The following is a 20,849-nucleotide window of genomic DNA, read 5'->3' on the forward strand; positions in this document are numbered from 1 at the left end:
ATCTTTGGAAATCTGGTAATAAATTTATAGAGCCCCCTGTATTTACTAAATTTTCTCTCGTCGCATAATCATTCACAGGAAAACGTTTAGTTTATTTACAAAATAACGCCATGATGATGCCTGTGGCTGTTCCGCCGGCGGAACATAGGCATTTAAAAAGGCAAAGATTAGGACCTCCGGACGTCTATCCTCAAGATGCAAAACAGAGAGAAGTAAGCATTAGATTACCTTTTTTAAGTTTTATATAAAATACCTTCAAATAGTAAGTGAGCTTGCTAGAACGCTCCTGACATTTATTGGATCGTTGAGGGTAGTGACCTGTCATAATGTTATTTTAAATAATAATAAACGTGCGCCTGAGTTAGTGGACATTATATTTAGATTCTGCTCAAGATAAACCAAAGCTGTGTCGAGCAGTTATATTTCAATCTTCATCAGAGCAATAGAATTTTGATTGTATTGGTATATACAAATTGACTGAAAGCGATCGTGAGAAACCATTGATGATTGACAGTTCATGAAACAAAGCTTGAGCCTGAGAAATTAGGAGTTGATTAGTAAACAGAGAAACCCAGCTAAGGATGATAAAATACACAGAAAATCAGATAAAAGGATAAGGCTCCTTAATTTAACCCACTCTTTCACATTTTTACACATTTGTGCAATTGAAAAACTGTTACTCTACTTTGGTTATCTTTCTTGGTCATTTCGGTAGTTTCCTTAGGATATTTTTAAAAGGGCACACCTATGTGATATAGCATTAGAAAATTAAATATAAATTTTGTAAATTATAACACACCAGTGTAATAGATATTTTTCTTGGTGGAAATTAATAACAAAACAGTGTTTATATCCTTCAGGAACTTTTTCTGTTATTGGTTTCTGCCAAGAATAAGGTCCCCCCAGATCGTTCTGGAAGAGTGGTATACCAAATTCCATATCTTTCATATTTGATATCTTAAAAACTACGCAATTGCGCAGGAAATTAAATACACTATCGTTCATATCACAACATTTCTCACTAGGAACACATAAGCCTGATATGAAGTTCTATGGTTGGGTGAATCTATGAATTGACCGTAAATTATGTTGATGTATTGTAATTTAACAAAATTATTATTTAATTTTCCATCGCGTAAATGTGCACTTTAAAAGATTTGTCTTTTCCACCTCTTGAGATACCTAGATGGGAGGTATGGGGTGATCTGACTTGGCTACCACCCTTTGTTATTGCAAGGGGAAGAAGGCTGTTTTTTTCCATGTAGGTCTTGTAGGTAAGTTCCAATATCAACACCATGGTCAGTCTGGGGATACACCACTCCCACATTTCTGCCTGAGCCATACTGGAGCTTATCGGCAATCGAGTTTGTGGCTACAATTTCTGAGGTTGGGCCATGTGGGATGGGAGGTTCATCTAGGATGTTGACTATGAATTTGTTTAGCCTCCTCTTGAAAGCCTCTGTGCTGACTCCTGTTACATCCCTCGTCTCTCTTGGGAGACAGTTGAAGAGTCTGGGGCTAGCACAGATGAAGCTATCCTCCTGGATTGCCTTCACTTGCTGGAAGAAGCCACTTGTGGACCTTCTTTTGCAGGTCCTACCAAACCTGGAGTGGTGTTTCCCTTTGATATCACCTTATTGTGTTCAATTTAGTGCTGTGCCTTCCAGGACTTTCCAGATATAAATCATTATATAGCACTGTATGTGTCTGCATTGAAAAGAATTTGAGGAGTTTTATCCTCTTCCAATATATCAAGGAGACTGTGTCCAACCTCATGAATACCCTCTGGACCTGCTTAAGTTGTTGTATCTCCTTGACTTTGTGTGGAGACCATACCTGGCATACATATTCCAGCTTTGACTCTACAAGGATTATTGTATTGCATTGTAGTATATTGTATTGCATTGTATGTTAGTATGGGAAAAATAGATTAGCCACACACTCACAAATATGGGTCCCAGATGTGTGAGGAAATGAGTCGTATCAGGACCGATGAAAAGTTAAGATAAGCAGTGATGAAAAACCAGTAGAGAAGATGCATAATTCGAAATGCCAAAATCAGAAGTTTGAATAAAATCAAGTTTAAAGTATACCAAAGGTCAGGTAAACTAATCAGAAATAAATATTATAGTTCATATTATGATAAAGACTTTGGTGACAAAGTAGAATGTACAAAGTCAGTTAGGAAGTAGAAAAAATAGAACATATAGAAATGGGTAACTCAACAAGTCTATTTAATCGTAGGTCAGACGGGAGAAAGGGGATCAGAGATCAGAAAGAGAAAAGAGTCAGTCAGTCAGAAAGGATGTTGACCTAGAACTTACATTAGTGCTTTAGTATGGTTACATTTGAGTAAGAACAGAGATGTAATCAATACAAGGTGTTTAAAAACTTTATGTTAGAAATATATAGAAAAACTAAACCAGATATTTGGTTTGTCATGCTACCATCCAACAGGATCTTCCACATAGGTAGCAAGTGCTGGTCTTAAATGTACGAAGGACCCAACCACTCAGTTTACAAGTAGCACTAGTGGTGTGGGTTATATGTGCTTTGAAGCCACAGTTATCACTCATCCATACCCCCTGGTCTCTCACTGTTTCCTTTGTTTATATTTCCTTAGCACCCGCTGTGTACCAGTGCTCTTGTAGATTTTTGTTTGCCCCATATCTTATCAGTTCAAATTTCTTGTTGAACATCAACCATGTTGTTATTACTTTACCACTTGTATACTGCCTCCAGATCTTTTTGTAGTCTTTCAGAATCCTCTGGTTGTGATTTCTCAGGAAATTCTGGTACCATCTGTGAACAAGGACACTTTGGATAATGTAACCCCCTTGTCTCTGTTACTTATCATGACCAAGAAGAGCAGTGGGCCAAGCACCGAGCTCTGTGGCATTCCACTAATTACCATTGAGCTTTTTGACTAGGCTCCATATATTATTACTTCCTGCATCCTATCACTTAGGAATTCATGAAGCCATATTTCCAGTTTTCCAGTGATACCCATGTTTTTCATTTTGTATAGTAGCTCTACATGGTCTACCATATCAAATGCTTTAGTGAAGTCTAGATAGACTACATGAACATTTATTCCTCTGCTCACATTGTTTATAATGATGTCATACTGATGTAGGAGTTGGGAAAGGCATGACCATCCTTTCCAAAACTCATGTTGTCCTGGATTGAACTGCCTTGTCCTCTCTATGAAGTTCACTAGGTTCTTCCTTACTACTCTCTCGAACACCTTTGTGAGGTGTGAGATGAGACAGATGGATCTGTAGTTAGGTGGAAGGCCTCATGGTCCACCTATATAGATGGGAGTGATTAATCATTCGTTCAATATTGTTGGTATGACCCCATTATCTAGTGATTTTTTCCAAAGTAGTATATTGGGGTTTCTGATGCACATTTGCACTTTTTTAGTAATACTGCTGGTATGTCATCTGGCCCCCATGATGAGGTTGTTTTAATTTCATCTGTGGCTTCCAGTATATCTGTAGGCCTGAAACTAATATCACTGATAGTATCTGCATTTTTATATCATCTACTTAGAAGAATTCTTTCAGGTTTACTTGTTTTTTCTGCCAATTGTTTACTGTACACATTTTCATATTGTTTTTCTAGCATGTTCACATTTTTTTGTGGGTCCTCAACTAGTACCCCATTTTGATCCTCCAGTGATCCAATATTTATGCAAGATTTAAGTTTCTTATGGGCATATATGTAGAAGTATTTTGGATTGTTCTCTGTGGCCATTAATGCTTTATTTTGATGCTGCCTCTCTTTTTCATGTGATTCTTTCACCTTGGTTTCCATTTCTTTCAATTTAGTTTCAATGTTCTCTCTCCCACTATCAGTATCTGATATTGGTACTTTTGACAGTTTCTTTAGTTTCATTCTGGCTGACTTTAGAACTTCTCTGTCCTTGGGTATTTTATTTCTGCTGTTTAATTCTCTTTTACCAGGAATATGTTTCATACACAAATTTTTGCACTTGTTCATGAAAGACACTAACGTTTGTTCAACAGTCTCAATCTGTCATTGAAGCCTAGTCAACCCTTTCTAAATCTTCATTGAGTGACAGCTAATGTGCTCTCACATTGCAAACAAAAATTAAGTTTTTCAGATTTTTTTTTTAGTGATTGGAGAGTTATTCTTTTCTTTGTGTTGATTTTGGTAGTTTGGTATTCACTTCAATTAGATTATGGTCCAACAGTAACATGCAAACACATTTTTATTAATTTATTTATTCCAAAGCAGTGGACAAGGTGCGGGGATGACCTGTCATCCAGGAGGTGCCAAGATAAGAGGGAGGGTGGAGGGGAGTGGAGTGTATTGGGGATGGAATGGACAGTAATGTTTTTTATGCCTTTTTCTTTTTGGCTACCTCCCTTGTAAGGGGGAAAAGCCTTTGGTATATGTATGTACACCCACTCCTCGTTTAATGACAACTCGGAGTAACGACGGGCTTTAAGACAGACCAATATTCATTTAACGTAAATCTCCTGAAGTTACGACGTCGTGTACGATAATTAAGTTGGCTGAGGCAAATTTGTATGATGTTATAAATGAACTTGTACGGTGGATATTAGCTGTGAGGTAGTGTTCTGAAGCTTAGGTCTACATTACCATCCTGCAAGCTGGAAAAACTACCTGGGGTACAATATATACCGGTAGTGGTAAATTTTTAGTTTCGACCAAGGGCGCAATATAGCAATAGAAAATTAATTATTAAGTTTGTAAATTATAATGTATCAACGTAATATGCAATTTTGTGAGCGAAAAAAAAGGTGCTAAAACAAATTTCGTAAGTAACGAAGTCATGTCAGACGAATGGTACACCATGTTTGTTATGATAGATGCCGATGTCGAAGAAATGAAAGGATGATAAATTCGTCTAACCTACACTAAACTAACCTAACCTGTGTTTGATAAATCATTATCTGTAAATTAACTGTCATCCGGCTCGTCCTCGTTGTCGTCGTCGTGAGAGATGTTGGCAGGCGACAAGATGGCGTCCCGATCCTATGATACCGACTTCATTCATTAGCATATTTTCTTGTAGCATGGTATTTTTTACTTTCATTTCCGCCCACAAAATTGCATATTACGTTGATACATTTTAATTTACAAAATTAATAATTAATTTCCTATTGCTATATTGCGCCCATGGTCGAAACTAAAAAAATACCCCGGTATTCAATATGGAATGTCAGCATACACGGATTTGGTCATATACGGTATTTTCAGGAACTTAACCACCGTAAATAAACAGTAAATAAAGCTTTAATGTACTGTATAAAAGGGAAAATACACGAAAATAAAGATACATGTATTGCTGGACATTGTATATACAGTACATGTGCGTATATGTATACACTTTCGCTTAACGACCAATTCGGTTAACAACGGCGCGCTGGTCCCAATTGTCGTCGTTAAACGAGGAGTGGTTGTATTTATTTATTTGTTTATTTATTCATTTTTTTTTTTTTTTTTTTTTTCTTTTTTTTTTTGCATTTGAAAGATCTATTTTATTTATGGAATGGTTAAGTTAGGAGCTATTGAATGATGTTGGATATCCATACTTCTAGAATTTTACCTGAAGGCATTTTGGTATATTGTTTTCTCAGCACACGTGCAGAGATTTTCATTCTTTTGTCTTTTGCTCTGGGGAGATCTGTTTTTTGTAAGAATTTTGTCCTCAAAAGTAAGTCACCATAAGTGAATATTGATAGACCCAGTATTTATGGCAAAATGTGAATGAGGAGTGGGTTCTAGAATGGAGGGCGAGTCATAAACTTGCCAAAAATATGATAGCTTTAGGGATGCTTAGTATCCCTAAATATGCAGTTTTATTATTTTTTGGCTTTGTACATTGTAAAAGATATAGAGTGAGTGGCATCAAAAGCAGTGCATAAAAGTGCTCATATGTTTTTTGCATCTGAAAGCCTGGTTAAAGGATTAGTAAAAATTGCCTTATTGCCGAATGTCTGCCTATCCATCACAGTTTGCAGGTACCAGCCAGTTAGATGGAAAAAAATATTTTTTCTCTATTATCAATACATATATTTTCTTTCCTTTTAGGATGAATTGGACGATGTTAGTGTCAAGCAAGGCTTCACACAGAAAACACAGATTCAAGATGAGTATGGAACTGCAAAAAACCTCACATTTCACTCAGCAAAGGTAATGTATTTCTTATTTGATATCCCTTACAATCTAGAAAGCAAACAAAGACACCCTACAAACTACACAAAACATTCTGTCCAGAATGTAACACATTATGGAAGACTGCATTGTCCACCGTCATGCACACCAACAACACAAAATACACTTCATAAAAGATTTGTGAGAAAACTTCATTCCAACTGTGGCATTCTTCAGGGAGACAGGATTGCTTGGTCAGACAGTCTAGGGAACAACAAAGACAACAACAATTACTCCACAAAACAAAATATGAAGAGTAGTAAATTGATACATTAAAACTACCCCAGAAACCAAAATCCTCCCCATGGAGCAACACATAAAAAAGAAATGGTAGGCACACAGTTCTGTGTAAAAACCCTCAATCCCACCAATCCCTCCCACCACACCAGACCAAATAACTGAATGCATAAAAAAGTACACCAGCAGGATACTACTCAAACATGTACAACCAACCACCTACACTTTTCAAACACATCTATACTAAAACACACTCATACCATGAAACAAACATGCCTAAACTAACCCCCAAATTCTATATTCTACTTGACTCTTCCAGACATCAATCCAGCCAAGAAATTTCTCTCTTAGCAAGCAATTACCTGTATTGCATTCAGATTACCACTCAACATTGCAACTGTGTCAACAAAGAATAGGCCTGGCCAGATAATCAAATTGCACTAGATACAATCACCACTTAAAAGACAACAAGCACCTCATCGTACACTTTCCTACTGTTGCATTATCTAAACAACATATATCTTCCTTGAGTGACTTTTGGGCCAATGTTGCAGTCATAATTGGTTAACAGGGAGCTATGAATCCTGCGAGAGAGCCTTGGACCCAGAATTGATTGATATTTTGTACTAGAACTGGTGGTAGAAAGTTTGATTGTCAGGCAAAATTTAATTTTGTTTACATTGAGATGAAAGATAAGAAAACATTCTTATGTTACTCTGGAGGTTAATTGTTGTCATGACCAATTATATAGTACCATCTGCACATTACCTCCCATGTCTGTTGACTTAGGACTCTCTTGTAGCAGACCAATAATAATGAGGTATTTAGTGGAGTTCTCTTTACAATAACCCATTGATCCTATAGAGAAGGATGTGTTAACCTTAACCTATGTTATCTTTATGTTTATTAGATGCAGGGATGCATTAGATGCGAGATGCATGGGTGACCCATCATCCAGGAGGAGCCAAGAAAAGAGGGAGGGAGGGGTGGTGAATGGGAGTGGAGTAGGTGGGGATGAAATGGGTGGGAGTAGAACTATGCCTTTAGACTTTGACTACCTCCTTTGTAAGAGGGAAAAAAATCCTTAGTATGTGTATGTTCATTAGATAAAAGATCTTGCAGTGTTCACTAAAGCTTATTTTATTCCATACAGATTGCTAGTTACTTCAATGCCATCCTTATGAAGAAGTCCGACTCTAACCAATTGCCAGACACTGGGCGTAAAAAACAGCAAATTAATATCAAGGATAACTTTTGGCATGTCACCCCACGATCCAAAAGTGCCTTGGAAGCATGGTTCAAGGATTTAGCTGGATCAAAACCTCTTACATCACTTGTAAAAAAGGTACTCATTCCTGTTTGTGTGTTTTAAATTAGTACATACAGCCTGGTACATATATACATAGCTCCTGCTGCAACATATAATTCAACTAGAGAAATAAATATGTGTGTGCGCACATGCATGTGTGTGTGTGTGTTTCTATCTGTGTAGTCTTTGCAGTGTAACAGAGTATCTTATTACAGGTACCCATATTTAGTAAAAAGGAAGATATGTTTTTAACTCTATGGGACTATTCAGTACCTATGTTAAGAGCAACATGGTTCATCAAGATGACCTCTGCTTATCATGAATCTAAAGTAGCTGAGTCAAAAATCAAAAAGAGACAACAACCAGATATTGCGCAAGGTTAGTAAACCATGCATGACTTGGAAGGGACTGCTCCATTTGAAATCCACAGCCATTTTACATCATATTAACCCATTGGCCATTTAGTTAGGACAGATAATTATTCCTCTGCATCACAGCATCATCCATACACAACCATTCTCCATCACTCCTGTCTTTCATTTTCTCCCGTCCTTCCTCAACAGACATTCCCCTCTTTCCCAATGCCACTTTTACCCCATCCATCCATCTCATCCTTGGTTACCCTCTCATGTTCAATCCTTCCACCTCTGCCTTCCACACTTATTTTACTAGTCTTTCTTCACTAATTCTTTCCATGTGTCTAAACCATCCCAATACTCTTTCATCATCCCTATCTCCCAACTCCCTTTCCACCCCCATTCTCCTCCTCACCTCCTCATTTCTCACTCTCTCCAGCCTAGCAACTCCTATCATACTTCTCAGGCATTTCATCTCAAACACATTCAACTCCTCTCTTACTCTCTTATGGTCCATGTTTCTGCCCCATACATTGCTATCAGCATAATCACTCCATACTATCCCCTCTTAGCACCCATTTCCAAACATCCACTTCTCAGTACACTTTTTAATCCCCCAAGGCATTTACTTGCTTCTCTTAACCCCTTCCAAATGGTGCCGCACACGTAGGCGTCATGAGGAGCAAGTGGATTCGCGACGCTGCCATATCGGCGTCTTGATTATATTTATTGTAGTCGCCCCTGTGTTTTTACATTCTTCCAAATGTGCCCTGAATCCCATTCTCTGTGGTTTTCAAAACTCGCGGGTGAAAGAGAGAACGATCGATATAAGCAGTGACTATATTTTATGATGCGAGTATTATTACGACACGTCGTATGGCTGGCATTGGCTGCTGCCCGCGAGATTTAAGTCCGGAGTGAAGTGGTTAATCTACATTCTACTTCCACTCCTCCCTTTCCCACCACATTCACATCCAAGTATCTAAAACTATCCATTTCCTCCAGTCTCTCTCCCTTAAAACTCATGTCTAGCTTGCTGCCACTTTCTCCTCTTGTACATCTCATCACCTTTTACCTACATTTATCTTTAACTTCCTTCTCTCACACACCTGATCCTGTCACAAGCGCAGTGTCGACAGGAAATAACAACTGGCTTATCTCCCACTTTTCTCCATTTTCTTTAACCATCTCCAATCCCTGACCCATTACCCTTGCATTTATCTCTTGCACCACCCATCCATGTATAAATTGAACAGCCAAGGGGACATAACATCCTTGGCGAAGTCTCACCTTTACCTCAAACCACTCTCTCCATTTCTAATTCTAACACAGGGTCTACTATTCTTGTAAAAACTCTTGCCTGCTCTGAACAGCTTTCCTCCTATCCCATATATTTGCAATACCACCCACAGTGTCTTCCTGTCCACCCTGTCATAAGCCTTTTCCAAATCCATAAAGGCCCAAAAAACATCCTTACCTTTTCCTAAAGCTTTCTCACATATCTGCCTTACCACAAAAATCTGATCCATGCAACCCCTACCTTTCCTAAACCCACACTGTTCCTCACCAATTACTCCCTCTGTTCCTGTCCTAATCCTCTCAGTCAAAACACTCCCATAAGCCTTCTCAACTACACTCAACAAACTGGTCCCTCTGAAACTACTACACTCACACTTGTTCCCCTTTCCCTTGTAAAGTAGAACTATACAGACACTCCTCCAGTCCTCTGGCACTCTACCCTCTTTTAAACAAACATTAAATAATCTCATCAGCCAGTCCACCATCACTGTACCTCCCTCTTTTAGACATTCCACATGACACCCAGATGCCTTACCTGCTCTTATCATTTTAACAACTTCCTTCACCTCATCTTTCCTTATTTCTCATCCATTTTCCTCATTCATCACTGTCACTTTCATAATGTACTTAAGTAATCTTACACAAAATACTTTATTTTTTGTAATATGATTTATGAATTTTGTATTCTTTACAGAGTGGACACAAACTATAACACGTCTCCTTCGGGAGCAGTTTAACAAGATTAGTGAGTTATATACTGGCACAGCCACATCTTCCTCCACCCCATCATCTGCCACGCCTTCAGGGACCACCCAGCTCACTGGATCCTCAAGCACATCAACTTCAGGAAGTACTTCATCCAGTTTACCCACTACTACACCTCCTCCACAGTCATCACCACATAGCCAAGGTGGAGTTATGAATAGATTTTTGTCACTAGGTATCTTTAAGAATTCATTAACCAGTGGCACCAGGAGTAAGGGCATTGGATAGACTAAGGAAAAGGTGAATGAAGTGGATGAAGCTGGAAGTGCTGGTGAGGAAGGTGTCAGGTATATGAAAATGGGTTTATATGACAGTGATTTGGATAAGAATGTATAGACTATGGCAACAATCTGTTCCATGAGAAGGGTGCATGCACCAGGGATGAATTGACACTTGTTGGGGGGGAGAAACAAGTGGAATTTTCTTATGGTTTAAGCATGAAGATGTGAAAGAGATGTGTGGTGAGAAAGAAAAGGATATTCCTCTGTCATGCATAGGCACTTTGCAGAGTAAGTGACAGCCAAAAAGTGGACAAAATATAGGTGCTGATGGTATTTCTTAACCCATTAAACTCCGATGACAAGATTCTTGTCATTTGGTCAAATAAAACAAAAAATCATAAAACACCAAAATGTTTGATCAAACATTTTGGTGTTTTATGATTTTTTGTTTTAATTTGACCAAATGACAAGAATCTTGTCATCGGAGTTTAATGGGTTAAAAGGGTGTTTATAACTACTGGATAACAAAAAGTTCCTGAGCAGAAATTTCTTAATGGCAATTATTCTTAGGTATTTCTGGGTCATCTTCTGGAATAATGGGACCTAACTCAACACAAAGTCCAACACATCCTCCAGTTGCTCAGGTGCTAAAGATGTGGAACTACTGCCTGCAGTTGGCACATTTTATGTATCAGGTAAGTCATAAAATAGGTATAAATAGTTATGTTCCAATTTGGGTTGGTGATTTGAATGTCCCCAGTCTGTCTGGGTGAACAAACCAGCTTTCTTAAAGAAAGCAGCTCTGGTCATTCTTACATTCATACATACATATACCAAAGGCTTTTTCCCCCTTACACAGGGGGTAGCCAAAAAGAAAAAGGCATAGAAATCACTCCCACCCATTTCATTTCCCATATATTCCACTCCCCGCCACCCTCCTCCCTCCCTCCTCCTATCTTGGCACCTCCTGGATGACGGGTCATCCCTGCATCCTGTCCACTGCCCTGAGTCAGAAGCAGTGTCGCAAGACACAGCACATCCACAGTAAGGCCACTTCATAAATTCGGCGACCTCCCCTCTCCGTCCCCTCATGCAGGAAAGGAGAGGATGGGGAGAAATCCCTTCAGGCTGCGTCAAATTTTTTCTCATACATACTCCCTCACCCCCCATCCTCCACCCACTCCCCCTCATGCATCACAGTCTCATCTATATACAACCCTTCTCCATTCACCCCTATCTTCTGTCCTCTCCCGTCCTTCCTCTACAGACATTCCTCTCTTTTGTAAAGCCCCTTTCACCCCATCCATCCATCTCATTGTAGGATGCCCCCTCATATTCACTCCTTCCACCTCCACCTTCCACACTTCTTTTACTAATCTTTCTTCACTCATTCTTTCCATGTGTCCAAACCATCCTAATACTCTTTCATCAACCCTATCTCCCAGTTCCCTTTCCACCCCCGTTCTCCTCCTCACCTCCTCATTTCTCACTCTATCTAGCCTAGTAACCCCTATCATACTTCTCAGACTTTTCATCTCGAACACATTCAAACTCCTTCTCTCTTCCTCTCTCATGTTCCATGTTTCTGCCCCGTACATTGCTGTTGGCACAATCACTCCTTCATATAACCTCCTCTTAGCATCCATTCCCAAATGTCTATTTCTCATTACACTTTTTAACCACTTCATTACGGGACTTAAATCTCGCGGGCAGCAGCCAATGCCAGCCGTATGACGTGTCGTAATAATACTCGCATCATAAAATATAGTCACGGCTTATATCGATCGTTCTCTCTTTCACCCGTGAATTTTGAAAACCACAGAGAATGGGATTAAGAGCAGATTAGGGAGAATGTAAAAACAAAGGGGCGACTACAATAAATATAAATAAGACGCCGATATGGCAGCGTCGCGAAGCCACTTGCTCCTCATGACGCCTACGTGTGCGGCACAGTATGGAAGGGGTTAATCCACCAAGGCATTTACTCGCTTCTCTCAATCTACATTCTACCTCCACCCCCACTCCTCCCTTTCCTGTCACATTCGCACCCAAGTATCTGAAACTATCCACTTCCTCCAGTTTCTCACCCTTAATGCTCACTTCCAGCCTAATGTCACTCTCTCCCCATGTACATCACCTTACTTTTGCCCACATATATCTTCAGCTTCCTTCTTTCACACACCTCAAACTCTGTCACTAACTTCCTCAATCCCTCCTCTGATCCTGCTACAAGCGCAGTGTCGTCAGCAAATAACAGCTGGCTCACCTCCCACTTTTCTCCATATTCTTTAATTATCTCCAACCCCTGACCCACTACCCTTGCATTCACCTCTCGCATCACCCCATCCATGTAAAGCTTGAACAGCCAGGGCGACATGACACACCCCTGATGAAGTCCCACCTTTACCTCAAACCATTCCCTCTCTCCATTTCTAATCCTAACGCAAGCTCTACTACTCTCATAAAAACTCTTGACTGCTCTTAACCACTTCCATATGGTGACGCCTACATAGGCGGCATGAGGAGCAAGTGGGTACTCGATGATGCCGACGTTGCCATCTTGATTATATTTATTGTAGTCGTACCTACGTAACTTTCATTCTTTCTAAACTGGCTTCATCATATTTTCTATGGTTATCAAAATACACGGGTGAAAGAGAACGAACAATTGAGCACTGACTTTATTTTTTATAATGCGATTATTATGACACAACATCACACGTCGGGCAGCTAATGCTGCCAGACATGCGATGTGCCTTGGAGTGAAGCGGTTAACAGCTTTCCTCCTATCCCATATATCTGCAGTACCTCCCACAGGGCCTTCCTGTCTACCCTGTCGTAAGCCTTTTCCAGATCCATAAAAGCCCCAAAAACATCCTTACCTTTTCCTATAGCTTTCTCACATATCTGTCTTACCACAAAAATTTGATCTACACATCCCCTACCTGTCCTAAAACCACACTGTTCCTCACCAATTACTCTCTGTTCCTCTCCTAATCCTCTCAATCAAGACCCTCCCATAAGCCTTCCCAACTACACTCAACAAGCTGATCCCTCTGTAACTACTACACTCACACTTGTCCTCCTTTCCTTTGTAAAGCGGAACTATACAGGCACTCCTCCAGTCCTCCGGCACTCTACCCTCTCTTAAACAAACATTGAATAACCTCACCAGCTAGTCCACCATAACTGTACCTCCTTTCTTCAGACATTCTGCATGGCATCCATCCAACCCAGGTGCCTTACCTGCTCTCATCATCTTAACAGCTGCTTTCACTTCATCCTTTCCTATTTCTCCTCCATTTTCCTCACTCATCACTCTCATTTTCTTAGCGCTTCACACTGCAACTACCTTTCCCTCCCTATCCTCCTTCACATTTAGCATACATACATACACCAGAGAGAAAATACCGAATTGTGACATAGACAAAAACAAGAAATCTCCCCTCATGAATGAGTTTACAGCATCACTAAAGGAAATATCAGAACATTTATCAAGGCTGGATGTCAGAAAATCACATGGCCCGGACGGTATTGCAAATTGGATTCTAAAGGAGTGCAAAGAAGAACTAACAGACAAAATACACATCTTAATAAACAGCTCACTCAAAGAAGGAAAGATACCCGAGGACTGGAAAAAACGCTAACATTGTACCAATACACAAAGGAGGAAACAAAGAAGAACCCACCAACTATAGGCCAGTATCACTAACAAGCACCATTGCCAAAATTTGTGAGAAAATAATCAAGAATAGATGGGTAAAACATCTGGAAGACAATGACATATTAAACCCAAGACAATTCGGATTCAGACAAGGAAGATCATGCTCCACAAACTTAATATGCTTTTACTCAAGACTAATAGACATAGTGCAAGAAAGAAATGGATGGGCTGATTGTGCATTCCTAGACTTGCAAAAAGCCTTTGACAAAGTACCACACAGAAAACTACTAAAAAAACTGGAACACATAGGAGGAATACAGGGAAACCTACTAAAATGGATAGAGGACTTTCTGACTGGTAGAAAGATGAGAGTAGTGCTCAGAGAAAAATATTCAGACTGGAAAGAGGTGATCAGTGGAGTACCGCAAGGATCTGTGCTGGCACCAATAATGTTTGCTATCTATATGAATGACATGGATGAGGACGTGAACTGCTACATGAGCTTCTTTGCCGATGACGCCAAACTGCTAAGGAAAATAGAAACTGATGAGGACTGTGAAGCACTGCAAGAAGACCTAAATAGGGTATGGAACTGGAGTCAGAAATGGGAAGTGGACTTTAATACGAAGAAGTGTAGCATAATGGAGTTTGGAAAAAGCAAAAACAGAATATCAGGAAAATATACAATTGGAACCAAAGAAAGTAGGATCCGAAAAAGATTTGGGAGTAATTATCACGAACGACTTGTCCTATGATATACAGATTAACAAAATTGTCGGGGAGACTTACAACTTGCTAAGATCAATAAAAGTGGCGTTTACATACTTGGACGAAGACATGATGAAAAAAATATTGGTTACATTGATAAGGCCTAGATTAGAGTATGCAGCGACATTGTGGTCCCCCAGTACCAAAAAGAATATAAAGAAAATAGAAAGAATCCAAAGAGCAGCTACAAAAATGGCACCTGCACTTGCAAACCTATCATACGAAGAGAGATTGGCTAAACTGGAGTTACCGACACTGGAGCAAAGAAGAGAGAGAGGTGACCTATTGACCATCTACAGAATCATGAAAGGCACAGAGGTACTCGATAGTGAGAACTTACTTAACTGGGACAAAAGAAACACAAGAGGACATGGAAAGAAAATAAAAAAACATAGCTATAGAAGAGAACTGAAGAAAAACAGTTTTCCTCATAGAGTTTTGGACACTTGGAACAAACTGGACAATGAAATAGTATGCGCAAAAACCATTCATGAGTTTAAAAACAAACTAGACACTGCAAGATACAAAGGCGGGACAACACGAGCATAGCTCCCCTTCCCGCAAAATACAACTAGGTAAATACAACTAGGTAAAAATACATATACCAAGGGAGGTAGCCAAAAAGGGAAAGGCATAAAAACACTCCCACCCATTTCATCCCTAAATACACTCCACACACCTCCCCACCCTCCCTCTCATCTGAGCACCTCCTGGATGACGGGTCATCCCTGCACCCTGCCCACCGCCCTGGGTCAGAAGCAGTGTCACAAGACACAGTACATCCACAGCAAGGCCGCTTCATTTAATCGGCGACCCCCCCTCCCCGTCCCCCTCTGCATATAAGGCGTCAAAATTTACTCACACATACTACCCCGGCCCCCACCCTCCCGCCTATTCCTCCTCATGCAGTCACAACATCATCCATATACAACCATTCTCCACTCACCTCTGTCTTCCGTCCTCTCCCTTCCCCTCTTCCCCAAAGCCCCCTTCACCCCATCCATCCACCTCATCCTAGGACGTCCCCTCATGTTCACTCCCTCCACATCTGCCTTCCATACCTCTTTTACTAGTCTTTCTTCACTCATTCTTTCCATGTATCCAAACCATCCTAATATTCTTTCATCAACCCTATCTCCCAAATCCTTTTTCACCCCTGTTCTCCTCCTCACCTCCTCATTTCTCACTCTATCCAGCCTAGTAACCCCCACCATACTTCTCAGACACCTCATCTCAAACACATTCAAACTCCTTCTCTCTTCTTCTCTTATATTCCACGTTTCTGCCCCATACAGTGCTGTTGGCACAATCACTCTTTCATACAGTCTCCTCTTCGCATCCATTCCCAAATGTCTATTCCTCATTACACTCTTTAAACCACCAAGGCATTTACTCGCTTCTCTCAATCTACATTCTACCTCCACCTTCACTCCACCTTTTCCTGCTACACTTGCACCCAAGTATCTAAAACTATCCACTTCCTCCAGTCGCTCTCCCTTAATGTTCACTTCCAGTCTACTGCCACTTTCACCCCTTGTACATCTCATCACCTTACTTTTATCCACATTTATCTTTAGCTTTCTTCTATCACATACTCTCCCAAACTCTGCCACCAGCTTCCTCAATCCCTCCTCTGACCCTGCCACAAGCGCAGTGTCGTCCGCAAACAACAGCTGGCTCACCTCACATTTAGCAGCTCCCAAAAATACTCTGCCCACCTTCCTCTCACTGCCTTCTCTTCCATTATCATGTGCCTGTAAGTGCCTGGTCATTCTTACATATTGTTTATGTTGTATGTGTTTTTAAGTACAAATTGTCTTTGGTGTTTGTGTGACAGAGCTGGTTAATGTCATCTGTATTTGGGTGTATTCTCTTCCTGTATGTAAGAAGAGAGGTGGTGTTCACTCTTAAGCCTAGCAAGGTGAACTCAATTCTTTGTTTGTTCTGACATATTGTCTGGTGGGTGGCAAGTATCAAATATTTTCTTCAGAGTTGTGCAATAGATCTTTGTGTATGTAATTGTGATGGGTGGGTGCATGCTTTGACTGGCTACCTCCCTGATAAGGGGGAAGGAGCCTTTTGCTATATAGATAGATTATATATGTTTGTTGATCAAGTTGTTGAGTTTTGTAGAGGGAGATTGTTGATATCTGAGAAGTGTGAACTAAATTATTTTTTTCCAGTGTTTCATAATGTTGGTGTGATGTTAGTGGTGGTGAGCGTTGTTTTTGTCCACAGTGTAAGATTATATGACCCCTAAGTTAAATTATTTATGTTTCTTTGTTTGGATGGTCAGAAGGCATTTTTGGGAAACTATTTTGGATAATTAAAAAAATATATCAAGGAAAATTAGAATTAGATCAAAGTGGAAACCATATATGAGTCAATATAAGTAAATAAATATATATTTTTTTCACTTCAGGATGGATTGCTTGACAGGCAAGAATTTTTGGAATGGGTACTAGATCTGTTCATTCGATGTCGTGCCATGGATGATAACATGGTGAGGGTAGTACTACCTTTACTACTACAGTACTTGGACGAGTTTGTGCAATCAGAATATTTGTCTCGCAAGCTGGCATACTACAGTGCTTTGAAACTCTCCCAGTTGTGTGCTGACTCAGGCACCACTTCTCCACGTTCACAGTCTCCTGTTCTGAACAACACTTCCAATGGGTGAGTAATTAAGGTGTGAAAAGATTCTCTATCTCTCTCCATATATATATATATATATATATATGCATGAGAAATCACATAAACTCGTGATTCTAAATATGCGGAAAAACCACCAAGGAAAAAGAAAAACTGATGACCAAGCGCTTTCGTCTATTCAGACATCCTCAGGGTACATAGAAAAGAAAAAGTACACAAGAATATATACAAAGAGTATGAGGTCAGGGAAGGAACCAGGAGAGGTTGCGAGGATCTAATGTCAACCTGACCCGTTCGCGGCAGCGGACGTTTGGGCTACTACTTTTTTCACAATAAAATTGTCTAACTTATACATACCATGACTTAAATTTAAGTTATTGACAAATGTATCTTTGATCAGACTGGATTCTATTATATTTCTCGTCAAATATGACTTATCTTTAACAATTTCTTTAGCACCCTCCCAATTTATACAATGATTAAAATCCCTTAGGTGAATAAATAAGGCATTAGACATTTGCCCACTCTTGACGCTATACTGATGTTGTTTTAACCTTACTTTTAATTCTTTTCCAGTCTGACCAATATAGCATTTGTCGCAATTTTTACATGGAATTGAATATATACATCCTTCTTCCTTATATGGAGAGTTTTTAATTAAAAGACTTCTAACTGTATTGGAGTTCTTAAATGCTACTTGAATGTTGAAAGTCTTAAGAATATGTGGTAGTTTGACGAAATTCTCGTTGAAAGGCAGTACAAGTAGGTTCTTTACATTAAAAGTTTTACTAGCTTTTTCCTCGTAGAAAGATTTCTTAGCCGATTTATAAGAAATCTCCACGAGGTGCTTAGGATATTTTAATTTTGAAGCTATGTTAGATATTCTTAAGAGTTCATCATCCAAAAACTCCGGACTGCAAATTCTATGGGCTCTCAGAAACATTGATGACAACACTGACATCTTTGTCCTGCAATGATGAGACGAATAAAAATGTACGTATGAAAGAACATTGGTGGGTTTTCTATAGACATCAAATTTGAAGGACCTTTCCTTTCTGTAAATCATAACATCAAGGAAAGGTAAATGATCATTTTCTTCTATTTCCATGGTAAATTTAATGGAAGGGACCAAGGCATTGAGTTTAGTTAAGAACAAAGTAGGATCATCATTTGCAGGCCAAATACATAAGATATCATCAATGTATCTGTACCATGTGACAAAATGGGGGAGAATCTTAGGTAATAATTTAGTTTCAAAAAATTCCATGTAAAGATTGCTAAGAACTGGAGAAAGTGGGTTACCCATAGCCATACCAAACTTTTGCTGGAAAAAATTACCGTCAAATACAAAATATGAGTCAACAATGCATAATTTAATTAATTATGCATTGTTGACTCATATTTTGTATTTGACGGTAATTTTTTCCAGCAAAAGTTTGGTATGGCTATGGGTAACCCACTTTCTCCAGTTCTTAGCAATCTTTACATGGAATTTTTTGAAACTAAATTATTACCTAAGATTCTCCCCCATTTTGTCACATGGTACAGATACATTGATGATATCTTATGTATTTGGCCTGCAAATGATGATCCTACTTTGTTCTTAACTAAACTCAATGCCTTGGTCCCTTCCATTAAATTTACCATGGAAATAGAAGAAAATGATCATTTACCTTTCCTTGATGTTATGATTTACAGAAAGGAAAGGTCCTTCAAATTTGATGTCTATAGAAAACCCACCAATGTTCTTTCATACGTACATTTTTATTCGTCTCATCATTGCAGGACAAAGATGTCAGTGTTGTCATCAATGTTTCTGAGAGCCCATAGAATTTGCAGTCCGGAGTTTTTGGATGATGAACTCTTAAGAATATCTAACATAGCTTCAAAATTAAAATATCCTAAGCACCTCGTGGAGATTTCTTATAAATCGGCTAAGAAATCTTTCTACGAGGAAAAAGCTAGTAAAACTTTTAATGTAAAGAACCTACTTGTACTGCCTTTCAACGAGAATTTCGTCAAACTACCACATATTCTTAAGACTTTCAACATTCAAGTAGCATTTAAGAACTCCAATACAGTTAGAAGTCTTTTAATTAAAAACTCTCCATATAAGGAAGAAGGATGTATATATTCAATTCCATGTAAAAATTGCGACAAATGCTATATTGGTCAGACTGGAAAAGAATTAAAAGTAAGGTTAAAACAACATCAGTATAGCGTCAAGAGTGGGCAAATGTCTAATGCCTTATTTATTCACCTAAGGGATTTTAATCATTGTATAAATTGGGAGGGTGCTAAAGAAATTGTTAAAGATAAGTCATATTTGACGAGAAATATAATAGAATCCAGTCTGATCAAAGATACATTTGTCAATAACTTAAATTTAAGTCATGGTATGTATAAGTTAGACAATTTTATTGTGAAAAAAGTAGTAGCCCAAACGTCCGCTGCCGCGAACGGGTCAGGTTGACATTAGATCCTCGCAACCTCTCCTGGTTCCTTCCCTGACCTCATACTCTTTGTATATATTCTTGTGTACTTTTTCTTTTCTATGTACCCTGAGGATGTCTGAATAGACGAAAGCGCTTGGTCATCAGTTTTTCTTTTTCCTTGGTGGTTTTTCCGCATATATATATATATATATATATATATATATATATGTATATATATATATATATATATATATATATACACACACACATACATATACCAAAGGCTGCATCAATTTATTTCTCACACATACTCCCTCACCCTCATCCCCCACCCCCTAGTAACCCCTATCATACTTCTCAAGCACCTCATCTCAAACACATTCAAACTCCTCTTTTCCTCCCTTATGTTTCATGTTTCTGCCCCATACAGTGCTGTTGGCACAATCACTCCTTCATACAAAATCCTTTTAGCATCCATACCCAAATGTCTATTCCTCATGACACTTTTTAATTCCCCAACGCATTTACTTGCTTCTTGTAATCCACATTCTACCTCCACCTCCACTCCCTTTCCCACTACATTCACACCCAAGTATCTAAAACTATCCACTTCCTCCAGTCTCTCTCCCTTAATACTCACTTCTAGTTTGCTGCCACTTTCTCCCCTTGTACATCTCATCACCTTTTATATTCAATTGAAAGCGAGATGTAAGATTCCCATTTTCTGTATTTCTCATATCCCTCGATACATATATTTTCTCCTTTATTTCTAATTCAAGTAATTGGTGTCTTGTATTAAATTGTGTCCACAATTTCAGGTTCTGACGTAAATGATAAATCAAGTCTTGACAGTTTTTTATTTCTATATCTGGTATTTTCTTTTACCCATTGTATCATTGTGTGTTCTATAGTCATGTGAAGTAATACATTTCT

At 39.1% G+C, this 20,849-nt stretch overlaps 1 protein-coding gene across 3 annotated transcripts in view; it reads left to right on the forward strand.

Moving 5' to 3' along the window:
* Nucleotides 1-67: 67 nt before the first annotated feature.
* Nucleotides 68-20,849, forward strand: part of kto (mediator complex subunit kohtalo) — a 71,573-nt gene continuing 50,791 nt past the window's right edge. For all 3 annotated transcript variants that reach the window (XM_076187866.1, XM_076187867.1, XM_076187868.1), the window contains exons 1-7: nucleotides 68-212; nucleotides 6,088-6,189; nucleotides 7,601-7,792; nucleotides 7,972-8,134; nucleotides 10,106-10,321; nucleotides 10,968-11,092; nucleotides 17,252-17,505. In XM_076187866.1, coding sequence (XP_076043981.1) covers nucleotides 111-212; nucleotides 6,088-6,189; nucleotides 7,601-7,792; nucleotides 7,972-8,134; nucleotides 10,106-10,321; nucleotides 10,968-11,092; nucleotides 17,252-17,505 — 1,154 coding nt within the window. In that variant the 5' untranslated portion in view covers nucleotides 68-110. The remainder of the gene's footprint in view (nucleotides 213-6,087; nucleotides 6,190-7,600; nucleotides 7,793-7,971; nucleotides 8,135-10,105; nucleotides 10,322-10,967; nucleotides 11,093-17,251; nucleotides 17,506-20,849) is intronic.

The sequence above is a fragment of the Oratosquilla oratoria genome, chromosome 7 (assembly GCF_046742065.1).
Source record: "Oratosquilla oratoria isolate Oo_2021 chromosome 7, ASM4674206v1, whole genome shotgun sequence".
Taxonomy (NCBI): Eukaryota; Metazoa; Arthropoda; class Malacostraca; order Stomatopoda; family Squillidae; genus Oratosquilla; species Oratosquilla oratoria.